This window comes from Equus quagga, chromosome 7, assembly GCF_021613505.1.
Source record: "Equus quagga isolate Etosha38 chromosome 7, UCLA_HA_Equagga_1.0, whole genome shotgun sequence".
In the NCBI taxonomy this organism is placed as follows: Eukaryota; Metazoa; Chordata; class Mammalia; order Perissodactyla; family Equidae; genus Equus; species Equus quagga.
This window is the reverse complement of record NC_060273.1, coordinates 35371903-35387916: the sequence shown is the minus strand read 5'-3', so window position 1 is coordinate 35387916 and position 16014 is coordinate 35371903. Positions and strand designations below refer to the sequence as shown.

Sequence of the window (16014 nt, the reverse complement as noted above, 5' to 3'; positions counted from 1 at the left end):
TTATATATGAATTATATCTTGATAAAGCTGTTATATATTAAAATATACTAAGTGAAAAGTTTGCAGAACCATATATGAATATATTTTTGTAAATAATATATTTATAAGTTCCTAATAAACCAATTAAAAATTAGCAAAGTTTGTGAAGCAGTGGAAAAGAGACATTGGTAAATTTTCCCTTGATATAGTAGTTTTAATCATGCAACAGGTCTGGTGACAAAATTTCTTAGCAGTAATTGATACCCTCATTGATAAAATCATAACATCAGTAGCATTTATTGCCTCCCTTCTCTGTGCCAACATTGTGTTGAATTCTTAATGTGCGTTTTGTCATTTATTTTTCACAACACCTCATGATGGCCCCATATCTTCTGTCACTCTCCCCTTGCTTTCTATTCTCCAACCTACCAAAGTTTACATTTACAAAACTGTATTGTTTATCAGAATATCACAAATGCCCAGTTCCTTTTATTGTTGTTGTTGTTAGCAGTAGCTGTAAAGGTAAATACTGTAGGTCTTAATTTGAATTGGTATTTCTGTGATCCTGTGCAGTTAAAAAAGCCTATCGATAAATCCATCTGTCTATATTTAAGTGAGACTTTCAAATGAAACTAACACATTTTATATTTGTTATGGTCAATTCCCAGTTGGAGGAGAAAACACTTTTTAGTTACTTGTCAGATTTTTGCTTAGTGCAGTACTAAATTTGAAAGACAATCATCGGCAAAGATAACTTAGAATTTTTTTTTCTGTTGCAAATATAGACTAGTGTCTCAGTCCGTTGGGGCTGCTATAACAAATGCCATAGAGTAGATGGCTTAAATGACAAACAGTTATTTCTCACAGTTTTGGAGGCTGGAAAAGCCTAAGATGAAGGTGCCCGCAGATTCAGTTCTTGGTGAGGGCCCTCTTCCTGGCTTGTAGGCGGCTGCCTTCTTGCTGTGTCCTCACACGGATCGCAGAGCGAGAGCAAGCTCTATGGTCTCTTCTAAGGGCACCAATGACATCCTGAGAGCCCCACCCTCATGACCTCCTCGAAACCGAAGCCCCTCCCTCCAAATACCATGGCATGGGGGTGGGAGGGTTAGGGCTTCGGCATAGGAATTTGGGGTGGGGGGTGGGGAGACGAGGGCGCCATTCAGTCCCTAGCAGCTAGCTCTGGTGAAAATCTCGTCCATAAATGCTAATCCTAGCATTTTTTATTTGTTTTAGTATTATGTGCCAAGAACCTTGCAAAGAAAGACTTCTTCAGTAAGTAAACACCCATTTTTGCTCTCTTACAATAATAATATTCTTCACATCTTTCTGAAATGTTGAACTTTTTAAAAAACACTAGGTGTATTCTCATGAAAGTCCTGCCCTTTGCTGAATAGAAGTTATGGTTTGACAAACTTCATTTCCCAGTTGACTGCAACAGACAGGCTCCTTAGCTCGAGGGCCAGAATTTAGAGCTCATACGAGAGGAGCTCTCTCTCGCCCCCTGTTCTGGCCACACCCGCTGTTTTGTCTTCCCACCCATTCATATATTGCTTTCCGCTGGACGAAGTGTTCTCAACTCAAATACAGATAAGGCATTTTTCGGTCAAGTAGCTGGGTTTGAGTAAAATTGTTAGTCAGATTTTACAAATTAAATCGCATTTTAAAAGTCTTATAATTGAAGGAATTGTGAAAAATAGAGGATTTTTTTCTCAAGGAGGGAATCACCCCTTGACTTAGGAAATTTGCCCGCTGGAAAGTAGGTGCCTGCAGCGTGGAATTCTGCATGCTCTTTCTGATCCCCGCAGGAATGCTGCTCATTCTTAAGTGGTATTATTCTCACTTTCGAGATGAGGAAACTCAGTCTCACAGGCTTTGTGCCAGCAGCTAGGAAGATCCGGGCCATGGCTCACAGCCAGGTCTGTCCCTCAGACCCTCCCCGGGCTACCCCTCTGATCTCGTAAACCTGCCTGATTCACGCTCCAGCATTTAGGAACTTCCCGAATTAAGACTTGGTGAATACTCGCTTCCTGAGATAAAGATGAGTAAACAAGATTTCTAGGTATTATTCTTTTGTAGAAAGTATAAATACAATGAATTATAGACAGTTTTTCCTCCACTTAATTAGCCCCACTTAGTGATCATCAGAAATGGAAATTCGAATTTAAGCCTATTTTTATTGTTTTATAGCCTCTAAAAATCGGACAGTGATGTCATACTGGGTTGCCTTTCTTAGAAACCTAAATGGAATTATCTTATTTTGCTGACTGAAACTAACCTTAAGTTAGTGAATAAAATGTACCAGGATAATCTTCTTTACCAAATTAGGTGATGTTGAAGCTCCCTTTAGCCTGCAGGACTGTGTTCTGTGTCGCAGTGATAGGTCTGGAGTCTCATGCAGGTGTGGCTGTCCCCTCTCCGCTAGGACTCCCTGACCCTTTTGCAAAGATTGTGGTGGACGGATCTGGGCAGTGCCACTCAACGGACACTGTGAAAAACACATTGGACCCAAAGTGGAACCAGCACTACGATCTGTGAGTGGAATGTTATATATGCCATTGGGGAGCGGTAGGAAAGTGGGTATCTAGTTTTTAGGAGAAGAAGTTAATAAGAATAAAAATGTAAAAAGGGTTTACTGACTTCTTGTTGATAACAAAAGTGGATGGCCAAATGAAGACCTATTGCCTAATTCTAGAATTCATTTACTTGGAAGTCCTTGCATTTGACGTTTTCATAGATTTTTATGATTTGCTTCTGTAACTGTCATCCTCAAACTTTTCAATCTCCTGGCTGTTTTAACAGGAAAAAAGGGCCATAGCTCAGGTCCTCGCTATGCTACTGATTTTTCAGTGAAACCCTAAACCTGGCTCTAGAGTTTTTACTTTAAAAATGAATTATTGTTATCCATATTTATTATGCAAATATATAGTATTATATGTGTTTCTGTTGATTTTTTAAAATTTTGCCTTTTAGTACAAATATATTTTCTGCAAGAGAAAATATAGTTTGGTGTGATTGAATGTATATAAGCCGACGTACAATCAGATAGTTTCTTATATTCATTCATAAAATGGACTGCACTTTGAAAACCACTGTTTTATGTTTTCATGTCCCTGTTAAGAAATTTTCGTCAAAGTAATACTGAGTGATTATTGGTTTTTAGCAGCACAAATTGTACTGGGTTTGGGTGGGAGTTTTAGTAGTTGGGTTCTCAGACTCAAGTTCAGTTACACTGACGTATTGTAAGTGGCCTGGACTGTGCCACTTCCAACCTGGACACTGGTTGTCAGTCCTTGTCCTGAAAGCTCCCCACTATGGTTGACTTGCCTGGAGAGGATGTGGGGGGTTACTATCTGAGTTAGTACCCTTTAGTGTACTTTGGATGGATCTCTGGGTTTATAAGCAGCCCCTTGTTGCAAGCTAGCATTCTATATTAAGTGTAGTTGGGGGGAATTTATGAATCATGTCATCGACGTTTGGAATGATTAAAATATAGTAATTCTCTGCTACAAGCTTGTCATCATCATGCGCTCGTCTATATTTGCTTCTTACATGGTTGGTTGTAGTCCTTCTCCCAGCCCACTGAAGTTAGTAGACCTGTATTTATGGATTACCTGTTGCATGTCAATATGGAGCCAACATTATCTTAACAGGATTCTTCTGTACTAACAAGTCAGATAAAATCTCCGTGTGCTCTCGTAATTCAGAAATACGATTAAAATGAGTTTGCCTATTGTTTTCAGATATGTTGGGAAAACCGATTCTATAACTATCAGCGTGTGGAACCACAAGAAAATTCACAAGAAACAGGGAGCTGGCTTCCTGGGCTGTGTGCGGCTGCTCTCCAATGCCATCAGCAGATTAAAAGATACTGGATGTAAGAACCAAACGCTTTTCTGCCTCCTAATGCAACTGAAGAAGGCTTATGAGGCACCTATGTTTTTTTTTTAATGCTGAATACAGAATTCCTGCCTTCCTCCCTAGTTAACATTTCCCTGGGTTAAGTTTTGAATTGTTTGTTTGCAGACCAGCGTTTGGATCTATGCAAACTAAGTCCCTCAGATACTGATGCAGTTCGTGGCCAAATAGTGGGTAAGAACTTTCTCATCTGTATAAAGAGATGCTTTTACAGAGCTTAACATTCAACTCCTCAGCACTGCGAAAACACAAGTGGGCACTGACAGTGGTGACATACTTGGAAGGACAAACCACATACAGGGCCATCTCTTCAGTACTAAAACGTTTCATCTTGTGTGGTTCTTATTATTTTAACCTAATTCCCATCATCCTGTCATTCAAAGTTGAGTTAAAATGACAAAACGATTTAGGGTTATAATTTTAACCATCGCATTAATGGACAATTAATTTGTCAGTGTATTATCCAAGTGTAGGTGTTAAGAATAGTGGCCACATATGCAAGAGTTGAGAAGTAGTTTCTTCAGGAAGACCCGTCACATATGTAAAAGGCAAAGATGATTTCTGAAGACTTCCATGTAATATAGAGTCAGAGGATTGAATTATTTAGAATGAAAAATAAAGTGTGCTAATGTTACAGAGTGTCGACTGGAGGTGTTCCATTGGAAGTGATTTATCTGTTAAGTAGCTCATCCTATTATCCATCCCATTTTTATTAGCATTTTAGGGCAACTCAGACGTTGATTGTATGTGTTGCAAAGAATCAAAACATACTATTTCAGCGGCACACCAGAGTGACTCATGACCCCAAATGTTTTAGATATTGTCTTATGTAGACTTGACCCAAGATAAATGAACAGTGGATATAGATCCTGAAAACGATCATAATTCCTGAGTGAAAAAATGTTCTCGCTTAATGCTCTTCTGCTTCTGATTTCTTCTTTTCTCTGTGGAAGGCCGTCAAAGGGAAGAACAGATAACTGGAAGCAACTTCATAAATGTCTTTGTTGTTCATGGCAGAGATAGAAAATAAATATTTAGATCCATGTAGACTTCGCAAATGCTGAAAGTGCTCTCTGTGTCCTTATTGAACATAAGTCAAAAGCTTCTTAAAAAATAAGGTAACTTAGAGGAAGTGAATATCGAGTTCTGTTATTTTTATGGAGAGCATGAAAACGCAGCACCTCTTTCTGCTCCAAATTCACAAGGAATGTTCCAAGCGGTGTGCGGTGGTGTGCAACTACTGGAGTAAAACGCTTCCTACCTGAAAGCATAGGCATATATGTGTGTATGTGTATACATATGCCTCGCTTTTTTCATAATAGTGTAGGTAACTTATGCATTCGCAATGGCTCACTGTGTTACAATTGTATAAGATACCACTGGATTTTAATGCAAGGCGTTCTTTTCTCTTTTAGTTGGTTTACAGACACGAGACAGAATAGGCACTGGAGGGTCTGTGGTAGACTGCAGAGGCCTGTTAGAAAATGAAGGGTACGTACCCCCGTGGCGATGCGGCGGAGTTCTCTGCTGCCTTGGGCTCTCGCTCTGTGTGAAAGTGTCCTTCACGCCTTTTCTCTGTGCTGAATGCTTGAGGTGCAGGAGATGACTTTGGGATAAAACCAGGATCCGGTTTCCTTGTCTCTAAAGGAAGCTGTAAAGACTAGTGGGTTTGTGCCCCAAAGACTCAGGATCCTACTTAAAGAGGGTCCCACTAGCCAAAGATAGGACACGTTGAGCATCAATAAGAATTACAACTGCAATGGATTGAAACACATCAAATATATTAAAAATCTTCGAGTTCATAATGATACAGGGAGGAAAAAAACTTAAAACACTAAAAAAAAAAAAAAAAGAACCCCATCAAAAACTCTCACTGGTCCTTATCACAATTTTGTGATCCTCAATAGATTAATTGGAGCTGGGCGATAACCATTAATGGTTGCTAACAACATCACAAAAGAGAGGGAATCTCACACTGACATACCTCTTGGAAACGCAGGGGCCAGAGGAATGAATGTGCTCACAGCCCCGAGAGAATGCAATAAGCGCCATCTGGACGGGGGCCTTCTGTAAAGTGTAGAAGACACAACCCAGTGTCTTTCAATGAATACACTAGAAGAAAAATAAATGAAAAGGAAGGAAGAGACCTTATAAATTAATAATAAAAGAGACTTGGGAGCCATACCTATTAAATGCAATGTGTGGACCTCCTTTGGATCCTGATTAATGAGAACTGACTGGAGAAATTTGTACACTGACTGATATTTGACGATATTAGAAGAACTGATGTACATTTTTTTTAGTCGTGATAATGGAGAAAGTCCTTATCTTCTAGAGGTAGATGCTGAAATATTTAAGGATGAAATGGTAAATTGTTGGGATTAGTTTCAGAATAATCCAGTGGAGGGAGAAATTGGAGGAGTAGCCACGAGACCATCATTGCGTAGCTGGGTGAGGAGTCGGGGGTTCATTGAACCAGGCTGTCAATTGGTGTATGTATTTGAAGTGTTTCAGTGTGAAATGTTTTTGAAAAGCACTTGCTTATAAAGGAAAATAGCCTAGTCAGTTGTCTTCAGTTATTCAGGGAGGTGAAGCTTTGTGTGAAGGAGAACTTAAACTCATTGCAGTGTTTTATGTAACTAGGTTCTGTCATAGAGTCAAGCAACAAGGCAAATGGAGTATTTGGATTTGATTTAAATCAAGAAAAATGAAACCTCATTTCACAGGCTCCTTACAATGCAAAGCTGATTTTTTTCCAGTCCTTCAGCTCTACCCAAGGATGAAATACCGTAGGTGGCCTCCGTGGCACTTTACATATGGCTTCCTTTGGCCACTTGTGCCTCGTGAAAAAGTCTATCTTTCTATTTAAATAGGACAGGATGAATTTTATGAGACTAAGCACTTGGGATGCTCTATATTGTTCGAGAAAAGCCAAATAAACAGATGTGAGAGCATCGCGTTGAATTTGAAGGTACTCGTCTTGGGCCGGTGTTCCCATGTGTGCTGTGTTCTCCTCCCTTCCAGAACCGTGTATGAAGACTCAGGGCCTGGAAGGCCACTCAGCTGCTTCATGGAGGAACCAGCCCCTTACACAGACAGTACTGGTGCTGCTGCTGGTGGAGGCAACTGCAGATTTGTGGAATCCCCAAGTCAAGATCAAAGACTTCAGGCACAGCGACTGCGGAATCCTGAGGTCCGAGGGTCACTCCAGACACCTCAGAACCGACCCCATGGCCACCAGTCACCGGAACTGCCTGAAGGCTATGGTGAGAGAATTCACCCTGCCATCCTGAGCGTTATCTGGAGCGTGTCAGAGAGCTTTGATTTTTAACACCTTTTTTTAGTAACTTGTACATTCCTTCACTGCCGGTGTTGGCAGAGCTGTGCCATATGATGGTTGTGTCAGTGTAAAGACCAGGAACTGGAAAAAGATGGTGTTGAATCTTGCTTGTCATGAATTTGTCAGCAATTGTTCCCATCTCTCAGTTTAGCAATTGTGTGAAAATTTTGGGCAAATGAATACCAAAGAAAGTGAAGAGGATGCGTGGGCTAGTTGAGGGTATTTGTAGCGCTCTGTAATTTGAATGTGGTGAGGACAGCATGGGGTAGAAGTGAAAAGAAGGGAATATTTCACAACCACAGAGGGAGAACCTAAATGACGGAGGCAGATCATACCAGAGGAAAGAGCATACGGAGGTAACAGAGGTCAAGGTGAGGTCAGTCCTGGGGCGCAGATCGCTGAGTAAGGAGAGCCCCGCCTGTCCAGGAGTGAACAGGAGGAAGTCAGTCCGCCCAAACGTTTACATAGGGCTTGTGAGGTGAGGAAGTCAGGCAGAGGTTAACCGCTGCCCTCGCAAATCCTTCTTTCAGTGATTTTAAAGAGTGTTGAAAGGAAGCTTAGATTCCGTGCTTAGAGGATTGGCTGAAAACTCTCCTGGGAACTGAACTGAACTAATCGCGTCCCCCGATTTCTTATGCAGAGCAAAGAACAACAGTGCAGGGCCAAGTGTACTTTTTGCACACGCAGACTGGAGTTAGCACGTGGCACGACCCCAGGATACCAAGGTAGGTTTTCTAAAACTCACACCCTCGAAGGCGGTTTTCCAGCGGTTGCCTGGACCCCCCCGTCCGATTGCGGATGATACAGCCCCTTAGGTTTGAAGCTGTGAGCTTGGAAGAGTGGCAGTGCAAAGAGCACGTCTGTCCCAGGGGTCTCGGCCTCAGGCCCTCTGCCGGGGAGTCCCAGCTCTGCTGCCCCCTACACTCTCCACCTGGTAAACCGGCAGCTCCTATAACGCAAGTGGTCCTTGAGGAAGCAATCCTGTGTCTTGAAATCAGATCACGTGACTGCAAAAGCCCCTCACCCCTAAATTAGATCCAATGTGCTCTGACTTGATAAGCCAATAAACCATTCAAGATGGGTTGCTCTCATTTTAAACTAAAAGTATTGATCGATACAATGATATGATGTCTGGGATTTGCTTCAAGTAATTGGGGTGGGGGCGTGAATGGGGTATATTTGAAACAGGTTGACGATGAGTTGATGATTGTTGAAGCTGGTTATTCACTGTGGTCTCTCTACTTTTTTATATGCTTACAATTTTCCATAATAAAAAGTTAAAAAGGAAATATAAAGACTCTATTACCCTTTCTCTCTTCTACTTTACTGTCCCTATTGCCTCAGCCCCTTGGGGACCATTCCTGGGGGAGATGAAGCTTTTCTATACGAATTCCTTCTACAAGGCCAAACATCTGAGCCCAGGTCAGAGAGACCCCCACCCCCACCCCATAATGGAGTTAAGTTTCTTTTTTTTCTTTGCTTTTGCTTTCCTTTTTTTTTTTTCTTTCAATTTTTGTGTTTTAGAATAGCATTACTACCTAATAACATTTTTAGTAATGCTCATTACCTTTTTATTCATAATTTGTTTCATCTGAGAACAAGCTTCCTGTCTTTGATTTTCCAAGTCTATGTTGAATTTACGATTCCGTATCCATAATTAGAATGGAAATAGTACCTGCAAATGAATGAGGTGTCTCTTTAGTACCCACTGTAAGAACTGTCAGGCTTTTGTGCTAATTAGAAAAGCATCTTGGTCAGTAATGCTCTGCTCCCATATGACTGTAGATTGTATTGAAATAATTAATCAAGGGGTAGAATTAGAAATACTTGCTTTGCTAAGCCAACTAAAATTAAGAATGCCTTTTCCCGGTGCAACTGTTTGCAAATGTGAGATTTCAAGTGCATGTTAATACCTCCCCTTCAGCTTTAAAACACTTGTGCTGTCTGGGAGCTCTTCAATGAAGAAACCTTTCTGACCTTGAGCATTTCGTTTAACTCCATTCAGGAGGCATTCCGATACTCCCTGCTAGTTTGGCCCTCTTGCGTGTAAGAAATGAGGTTCCCGGTAGACCACGTTCTGTGTCGTGGTTATAGGCTCTGAAAGGCGGTTTTTATCTGTTGGTTTTTGCCGCCACTGGCGGCACAGAGGCCTGGACTCAGTGGGAGTTTGGCGTAAGTAGCACCGTGACTGTCCCTTTAGCAGAACTGGGACATGGCCACATTGATAAGGGGCTCCTGTGGTTCCTCTCGCTGAAGTTTCGGTCTTATGCCTCCATACTCAGACGGACAAACCTCTCTGTGTCTTCCGTTTTGGTAGAGACCTTAACAGTGTGAACTGTGATGAACTTGGACCGCTGCCACCAGGTTGGGAAGTCAGAAGTACAGTGTCTGGGCGGATATATTTTGTAGATCATAATAACCGAACAACCCAGTTCACCGACCCAAGGTTACACCACATCATGAAGTAAGACTTTACAAAATCTTTGTTGACCTCGTACATTTATCATTTAATGTTTTCTAATGTGTCTTCGTTTATCTGCCGTATTGTTTGTTAGTGGAGAAAAACCATAAGCAAAATATGCTAAATATTTGGTGGCGATTGCATGTTGCAAACTCTCAAGCGAGCTGTGAGCGGTCCCGGAGCACATGTCGTTGTCACGCTGTCCTTGCTCGCAGCCTAAAGACAATTCACAGAGATGGCAGCGTTCGGCAGCTTCTTAACGAGCTTCCGCACGCAGCGCCTGATGAAATGTGTGGCCCTTAGAGGGAGAAGCAGTGAAATGAGGTTTGTCCTTAGTGCCCGTCATCGCTGTCTGGAAGGGCTCGGCTGTCCATACTGCTGCCTGCCGGCGCCTTTGCTGCATCATTCCTGGATCACTGGGACCTGGGGACTATCTGGGATCCCACGTTCAGTGTTCCAGGTGTGTGGTGTTCTCAGAACACAGAAGCCCACCCAGCTCTCGTCATTGACGCTGGCATTAGTGAAAACTTGAGCAAGACCAGTGTCACATTGCCCCTCTCCTAGTCCCCTTATCTTACTGGAATTCTGCTTTTAATGAGCGGGCTTGGAAATCTCGTGGTTACGGAAACGAGGAATGGTTACCATTAGATAGCACTTGAGTTCTTTGCTCTGTGCCTGTCGCCCGCCTCCGCGATAATCTGCTTTAAAAATTTTTCGCGTTAACTCCATTTCATGCTAACCGTCAAGGCGCATCTAATAGGGCGCTGGTCAGTCTCATCCATAGATACGAGGTGCATGATGAATGATGGCAATTTCTGGTTTTATTTATGGCAGCGATAATGTGTGCGGTAAGCCATTGCTTGGAACTGGGCTATTTCCTTTATTTATCCTAGGCCTCTATTTAGGCTATAGTTTTTACATATCTATGCGCACAGTTATGTCATCAGAGAAGGTTCTGTGTAATGAACTCTCGTCTGGTCGTTTGGTAAGGGGTGAGGGTGGGGAGGGCATGGCTTGCAGCTCCCTTGGCCGCTGCTTTCGGAGTGACTATGGTGCTTCTGTTCCTCTCAAGTCACCAGTGCCAACTCAAGGAGCCCAGCCAGCCGCTGCCGTTGCCCAGCGAGGGCTCCGTGGAAGACGAGGAGCTTCCCGCCCAGAGATACGAGAGAGATTTAGTCCAGAAACTGAAGGTCCTCAGACACGAACTGTCACTTCAGCAGCCCCAAGCTGGCCATTGCCGCATCGAAGTATCCAGAGAAGAGATATTTGAGGTATGGAACCAGCGCAACTAGCACGTCAGGCCTAGACTTTTCGTCCCTGTGAACAGACAGCGAGTTCTTCTGTCTGTTATTTTAGGTATCGATTTTATTACTCACTGAAGGGCAGGGGTTTATCAGGACCAAAGGCCACGTAGACACAGGGAACTATTTCCTCCTATGGTAAAAGGTTGAAAATTAGACAGCTTCTGAGGTGAAACCCTAGAAATTTGTACAGAATCTAGTTCTAATTAATATTGTAAATCCCCTAGTCTGCACTGTGCAGATTATATGTTCCTGCAGTCTACACGCTTCCTCAGAACCAGTCATTCATCCCTTCTGCTGGCGCCTCGTGCGGAATTTCATCTAATGGCGCTGCCTCCTCAGAGAAGTTTAGTGGCCAAGAGGCCACCCTCGTGTCTCTTCTGGAAGTAGGAAGATCACATGGTTCCTGGAAAGGGTTCTCTCCTTTAGACAGCTCCCCTGTGGGGTCAGGGTCCCTCAACAGGCAGGGCTTTCTTGTAGACGTGGCCCTTTTCTCAAGGAAGATATGCTCATAAGGTAAATCTCAGCTGTTTGGGCCACATCCTGCCTGCCTTTGTGGAATCATTGGCAGGAGTGATCGAATGAGCCTGGGTGAGAACTGAACCCAGATTCTCACTGGGCTCCCGCAGCTGAGGGAGGGGCAGGGCGAGGCCCGGCTGTGAGCCCCGCGCCGTCTCCGCAGTGGGGGCACTGAGGCAGCCCAGGCCGGGCTGGGCGCTCGTGCACCGCCGGCGCCGGCTGAGTGGCTGGATCAGCTGAAGTCCCCAGTGTGGCCCGTTGAGCAGTTTGAAGGGTTGCCAGGGATAGGAAAGAGCTGAATTATTGACACTGCTGCCAGAGCATTTCCACTCAACATCCGCTTTCCCTCTTGGGGTGGTAGGGTTTGAATTACCTTAAATTTAAAGCATGAAAAGAACCTTAAGTGTCTCATCACTAGAAGTATCTAGAGACGTTTAGCTAGTTCCCCTGAAAATGTGGAAGCTGAGGGCCACAGGTTTTCCGTGTTTTGGGTAAGCTCTTTGTGTCTTACACAAAATCTTGTTTGCTTTTTGACTCAGTGGGAATCATGTGATTTTTTCGCTTCCGATATGGAAACAGGCTCAGAATTCTTTCAATATTCAGACTCTCTAGGAACTTCTTTTTGGTTAAAATATATAAATCGTTCATAGTATGGACACGTTAAAATTAATCTGTGTGGAGAAAATCCACTCTAGTGAGGACATTGGTTTTTTTTTTTAAGATTTTATTTTTCCTTTTTCTCCCCAAAGCCCCCCAGTACATAGTTGTATATATATTTTAGTTGTGAGTCCTTCTAGTTGTGGCATGTGGGATGCCACCTCAGCATGGCCTGATGAGCAGTGCCATGTCCATGCCCAGGATCCGAACCGGTGAAACCCTGGGCTCCCAAAGCGGAGCGCACGGACTTAACCTCGGCCACGGGGCCGACCCCAGTTTGTTCTTAAATCATTAGTGATTGGGCTGAAAACAGATCCACGTGTTTCCTTCAGGTGCCGGATCCCCTGGTGCATGTTCGCTTTGTTGTTGTTTCTGAGAGAGACAGTGGGAGAAAAGATGACAGAGGCTGCGATGTGCTAGATGCCAGATAAACCCTCTGAATAGGAATCAGATAGAACTCAGATTTGAATGAATTATGTATTTGGGTTCCAATATCAGTAACCTTTAATCTTGTTATAACTTTAAGAATAAGAAAAGTTCTTTTCTCTGAAACTGTAATTTTGATACGTAGGAGTCTTATCGCCAGATAATGAAGATGCGGCCAAAAGACTTGAAAAAGCGACTGATGGTGAAATTCCGCGGAGAGGAGGGTTTGGATTACGGTGGCGTGGCCAGGTGAGGCGCTGACTTACCCGCCCTTTCTGCCGCGTGGATTCCGGCAGAACTGGAATAAAGTATTGTCCGAGGGAAGTTGTTTGTCCTTCTCGGGCTTGTGCTGGAGCAGTCAGGACCTCAGCGAGCTTTCTTAGAATAAGGCTCCTCAGAGCGCGTGGCCCTGGCATCTTGCCATCACCTTTCGTGTACGTGTCCCTGCTCTTCGCCACTCATTCGCTTCTTGTAAAGCGAGAATTCAGCTTTTAAACTCACCCCTTCTTCACCTGACATGTCTGAACCTGAAACGTGAATGACCTGCTCCTGGAATTGCTCTGGGGGACAGCCTGCTTTTGTCATCAGAGGACTTTCAGGGGCGGCAGGAAGGCATGTAAATTGCATCTCTGTCGAAGGAATTGTGTAAAATGAAATTGTGGTCAAAATAATTCATGCAAATGATTTTAGAAATAGAATATGATAATGAAAAGCTACCATTTCTCGTTCTACCTCGTTTTACCTTCAAGACAACTGCTTTTTTGCTCTTTTAACTGTTTCTTTAATAGGTATCTGTGTATCACTATATGATTGAATTCAGTTATTATCTCTTAATTTCATGATTTGTGATCATAGATACAGATAGACTGGATAATGGTTTTGAGAATCGAATTTAATACTTTGACGTCCCAGTTTAGTCATATCAGTATTTTTAGATCGTTTATCATTGTCTTTGTAACTCTACATAATGTGTTTTTACCATTATTTTTTGATTCGTCAACTAGCGACATTCTCTCTTGACCTCTTTTTTTCATAAGAAAAGAATATTAACACTCCTAACTCTCCCTTCAGCATTCCTTCTGCCTCTTACCTTCTGTCATCTATGATATGACTTTTATATTGTCGAGACTAAGATTTATATTCTGTTCTGTAACCAAAATTGAGTGTCCTGTGCTTGTCTCTTATTATTTGTAAGAGCTGAAAATCAACACTGTTTACATTATTATGACAATGTAAATATTGTTCGCTGAGGGGTTAAGTGGTATTCTGTAATTTATTTTATCTTTTTGATAAAATTTTAATTTTTCCAGGAATTCCTTCTTTTTCTTTTTAAAGCCATACTCTGTCTTTATTATGCAATCAGACTTCATCCTTTGCCATCCCCCACCCACCCTTTTCCCTCCGTGTTCTCCCTTGTGGCGACTCTGTCCATCTGACTGATGATTCTCTAGGTTTCTGGACAGTTGTCATCATGGGACTTCACTGCTTTCCTGGGTTAGAGCCATTTTCTTGTGGATCCCATAGCTTCCTCTTTCTTGGCTTACTCCCTTGTGTTCCTGGACTATATCCTCAAGTAGCTTTCTTAGAAACGGTGTGTGGGAGGTGAATTTTCCAAGATCTTGTGTGTGAAAATATCTTTTAATTTTCACTTTGACTAATAGTTTGGCTTTTTATAGACCTCTAAGAAGAAAATAATTTTCATTCAGACAGAACTTTGAAGGCATTGCTGTAATGTCTTCTAGCACCCGGTGCCACTGAGCGGTGGTCCGATGACAGTCGGATTTTAGTCACTTCTTCGCCAGAAGTTATTTGACGCCATCCACAACCACCCATCCATAGATTCCACCACCTATTTTGTTTTTCACCCCCATCCTATCCCCACTTCCTCCTTACCTGTAACCCGCCATCACAGTCCCCTTGCACCTCCGCTGGACTCCCTGCTCCTCTTTCCGTTTGCTGTCCTTGCCCAGCAGAAGCCCAGCCCTGAAGAGTCCCGTCCTCATGCTGCTCCGGGCCTCACCTGGGCAGCTGACTGTGGCTGGAAGAAAACGCGCCTCCCCACCGCTGGCCTTTCTCTGCGTCAACAGCCACAAACCCAAACCGCGGGGGATTGTGGCACCTGCTGTGGTTCTCCTGGGTTCTCTCGTCACCCCACCTGTCCTCCTTCTCGGCTCTCTGGCCTCACTGCCCCCATCCTCACTCTTAGCTGCTGGCTTTGCTTCCTCTCTAACGGAGGAAACAGAAACAATCTGAAGAGTCTTTTCTCGCCACCACCGAATATCCCACCTGCCAGTATCTGGACCCACATGCCACCTTCCCTGCGGGGTCCTGGATGGCCCACACGTGCTCCCGTGGAGGAGCAGCACCCCCTTGCACAGTGCACCCTGGGCCCTGCTGCTTCTGCTGCTGTTTCACGTCTCTCTCATTTCAGTAAAATGTCCCTTTCTCTTGGGTCAACCTTGTCTGCGTACAAATGCGCTACAAGTCGCTTAAAGAAACAAACGTGCCCCCCCTAAGTCTGCCCTGGACACTATATCCTCTTCCTGTCTAAGATAAAAGGAAGCAAGAAAGGCAAATAATGCAAAGTAAAAAGAAAAACAATTATAAATTCCAGGAAAAACAAAAATTTGTTCAAGAATGCTTAACTCTCAGCGTTGCTCTGTTTCTTTGTTCTCTCTATAGCAAAACCCCCCAAAAGAGCGGTGTGCATCTCTGTTCTGCTTCCACATCCCTCGCTCTCTCTTGAACCCCTACCAAGCTGATCTTTCTGCCCTGTGAAGCCCTTTGTGTCCAGGTTTCTGATGACCTGCGTCTCCCTGGACCCAGTGATGCCGCCTCAGTCTTTCTCTCACCTGGTCTGTCAGCAGCACTTGATGCAATTGGCCGCTCCCTGCTTCTCGAACACTCTGTCCACTTGGTTTCTGGGACACTACACTCTCCTGATTTTCCTTCCAGCTCACTATGGTCCCCTTTGCTGGTGCTTCCCTCTCTCCTTACCTTGGGACATTGGTGGGCCTCCACGCTGGGTCCTGGAGCCTCCTAGGTGCATGGGTTCCGAGTCCCATGGCCGTCAAGACTCTGCATGCTGGCGACTCCTGAATGTGTGCCTCCTGCCCCTTTGCTCCCCGCAACTCCACACTTGCTACCCAGCTGCCTCTCATCTCTCCTTGGATATTTCTAAAGCCTCTTAAACGTAACAGTCCAAAATTTCTGACTTCCTCTCTCATACCAGCTCCTCCCTAGCCTTTCCCACCTCACTAAATCGCCCACTCAGCTTGTCTGGCTCAGATTGTGGAGTGGTCCTTACCTCCCAGAGCCCGTCCATCGTGGTCCTCACAGCTCTACGTTCAGAAGAGAGTCCCGCCCCAGCCACCTCCCATCCCCTCCACCTCCCATCCCCTCCACCTCCCATCCCC

The 16014-nt window shown here is 43.9% G+C and overlaps 1 protein-coding gene across 1 annotated transcript in view; it reads left to right on the top strand.

The window, feature by feature from the left end:
• Nucleotides 1–870: 870 nt before the first annotated feature.
• SMURF1 (SMAD specific E3 ubiquitin protein ligase 1) overlaps nucleotides 871–16014 on the top strand; it is a 30724-nt gene continuing 15580 nt past the window's right edge. Inside the window, exons 1-12 of the mRNA XM_046667738.1 lie at nucleotides 871–898; nucleotides 1213–1251; nucleotides 2402–2510; nucleotides 3720–3853; nucleotides 4003–4068; nucleotides 5310–5385; nucleotides 6919–7160; nucleotides 7875–7959; nucleotides 8579–8656; nucleotides 9552–9698; nucleotides 10768–10966; nucleotides 12744–12847. Coding sequence (XP_046523694.1) covers nucleotides 871–898; nucleotides 1213–1251; nucleotides 2402–2510; nucleotides 3720–3853; nucleotides 4003–4068; nucleotides 5310–5385; nucleotides 6919–7160; nucleotides 7875–7959; nucleotides 8579–8656; nucleotides 9552–9698; nucleotides 10768–10966; nucleotides 12744–12847 — 1307 coding nt within the window. The remainder of the gene's footprint in view (nucleotides 899–1212; nucleotides 1252–2401; nucleotides 2511–3719; nucleotides 3854–4002; nucleotides 4069–5309; nucleotides 5386–6918; nucleotides 7161–7874; nucleotides 7960–8578; nucleotides 8657–9551; nucleotides 9699–10767; nucleotides 10967–12743; nucleotides 12848–16014) is intronic.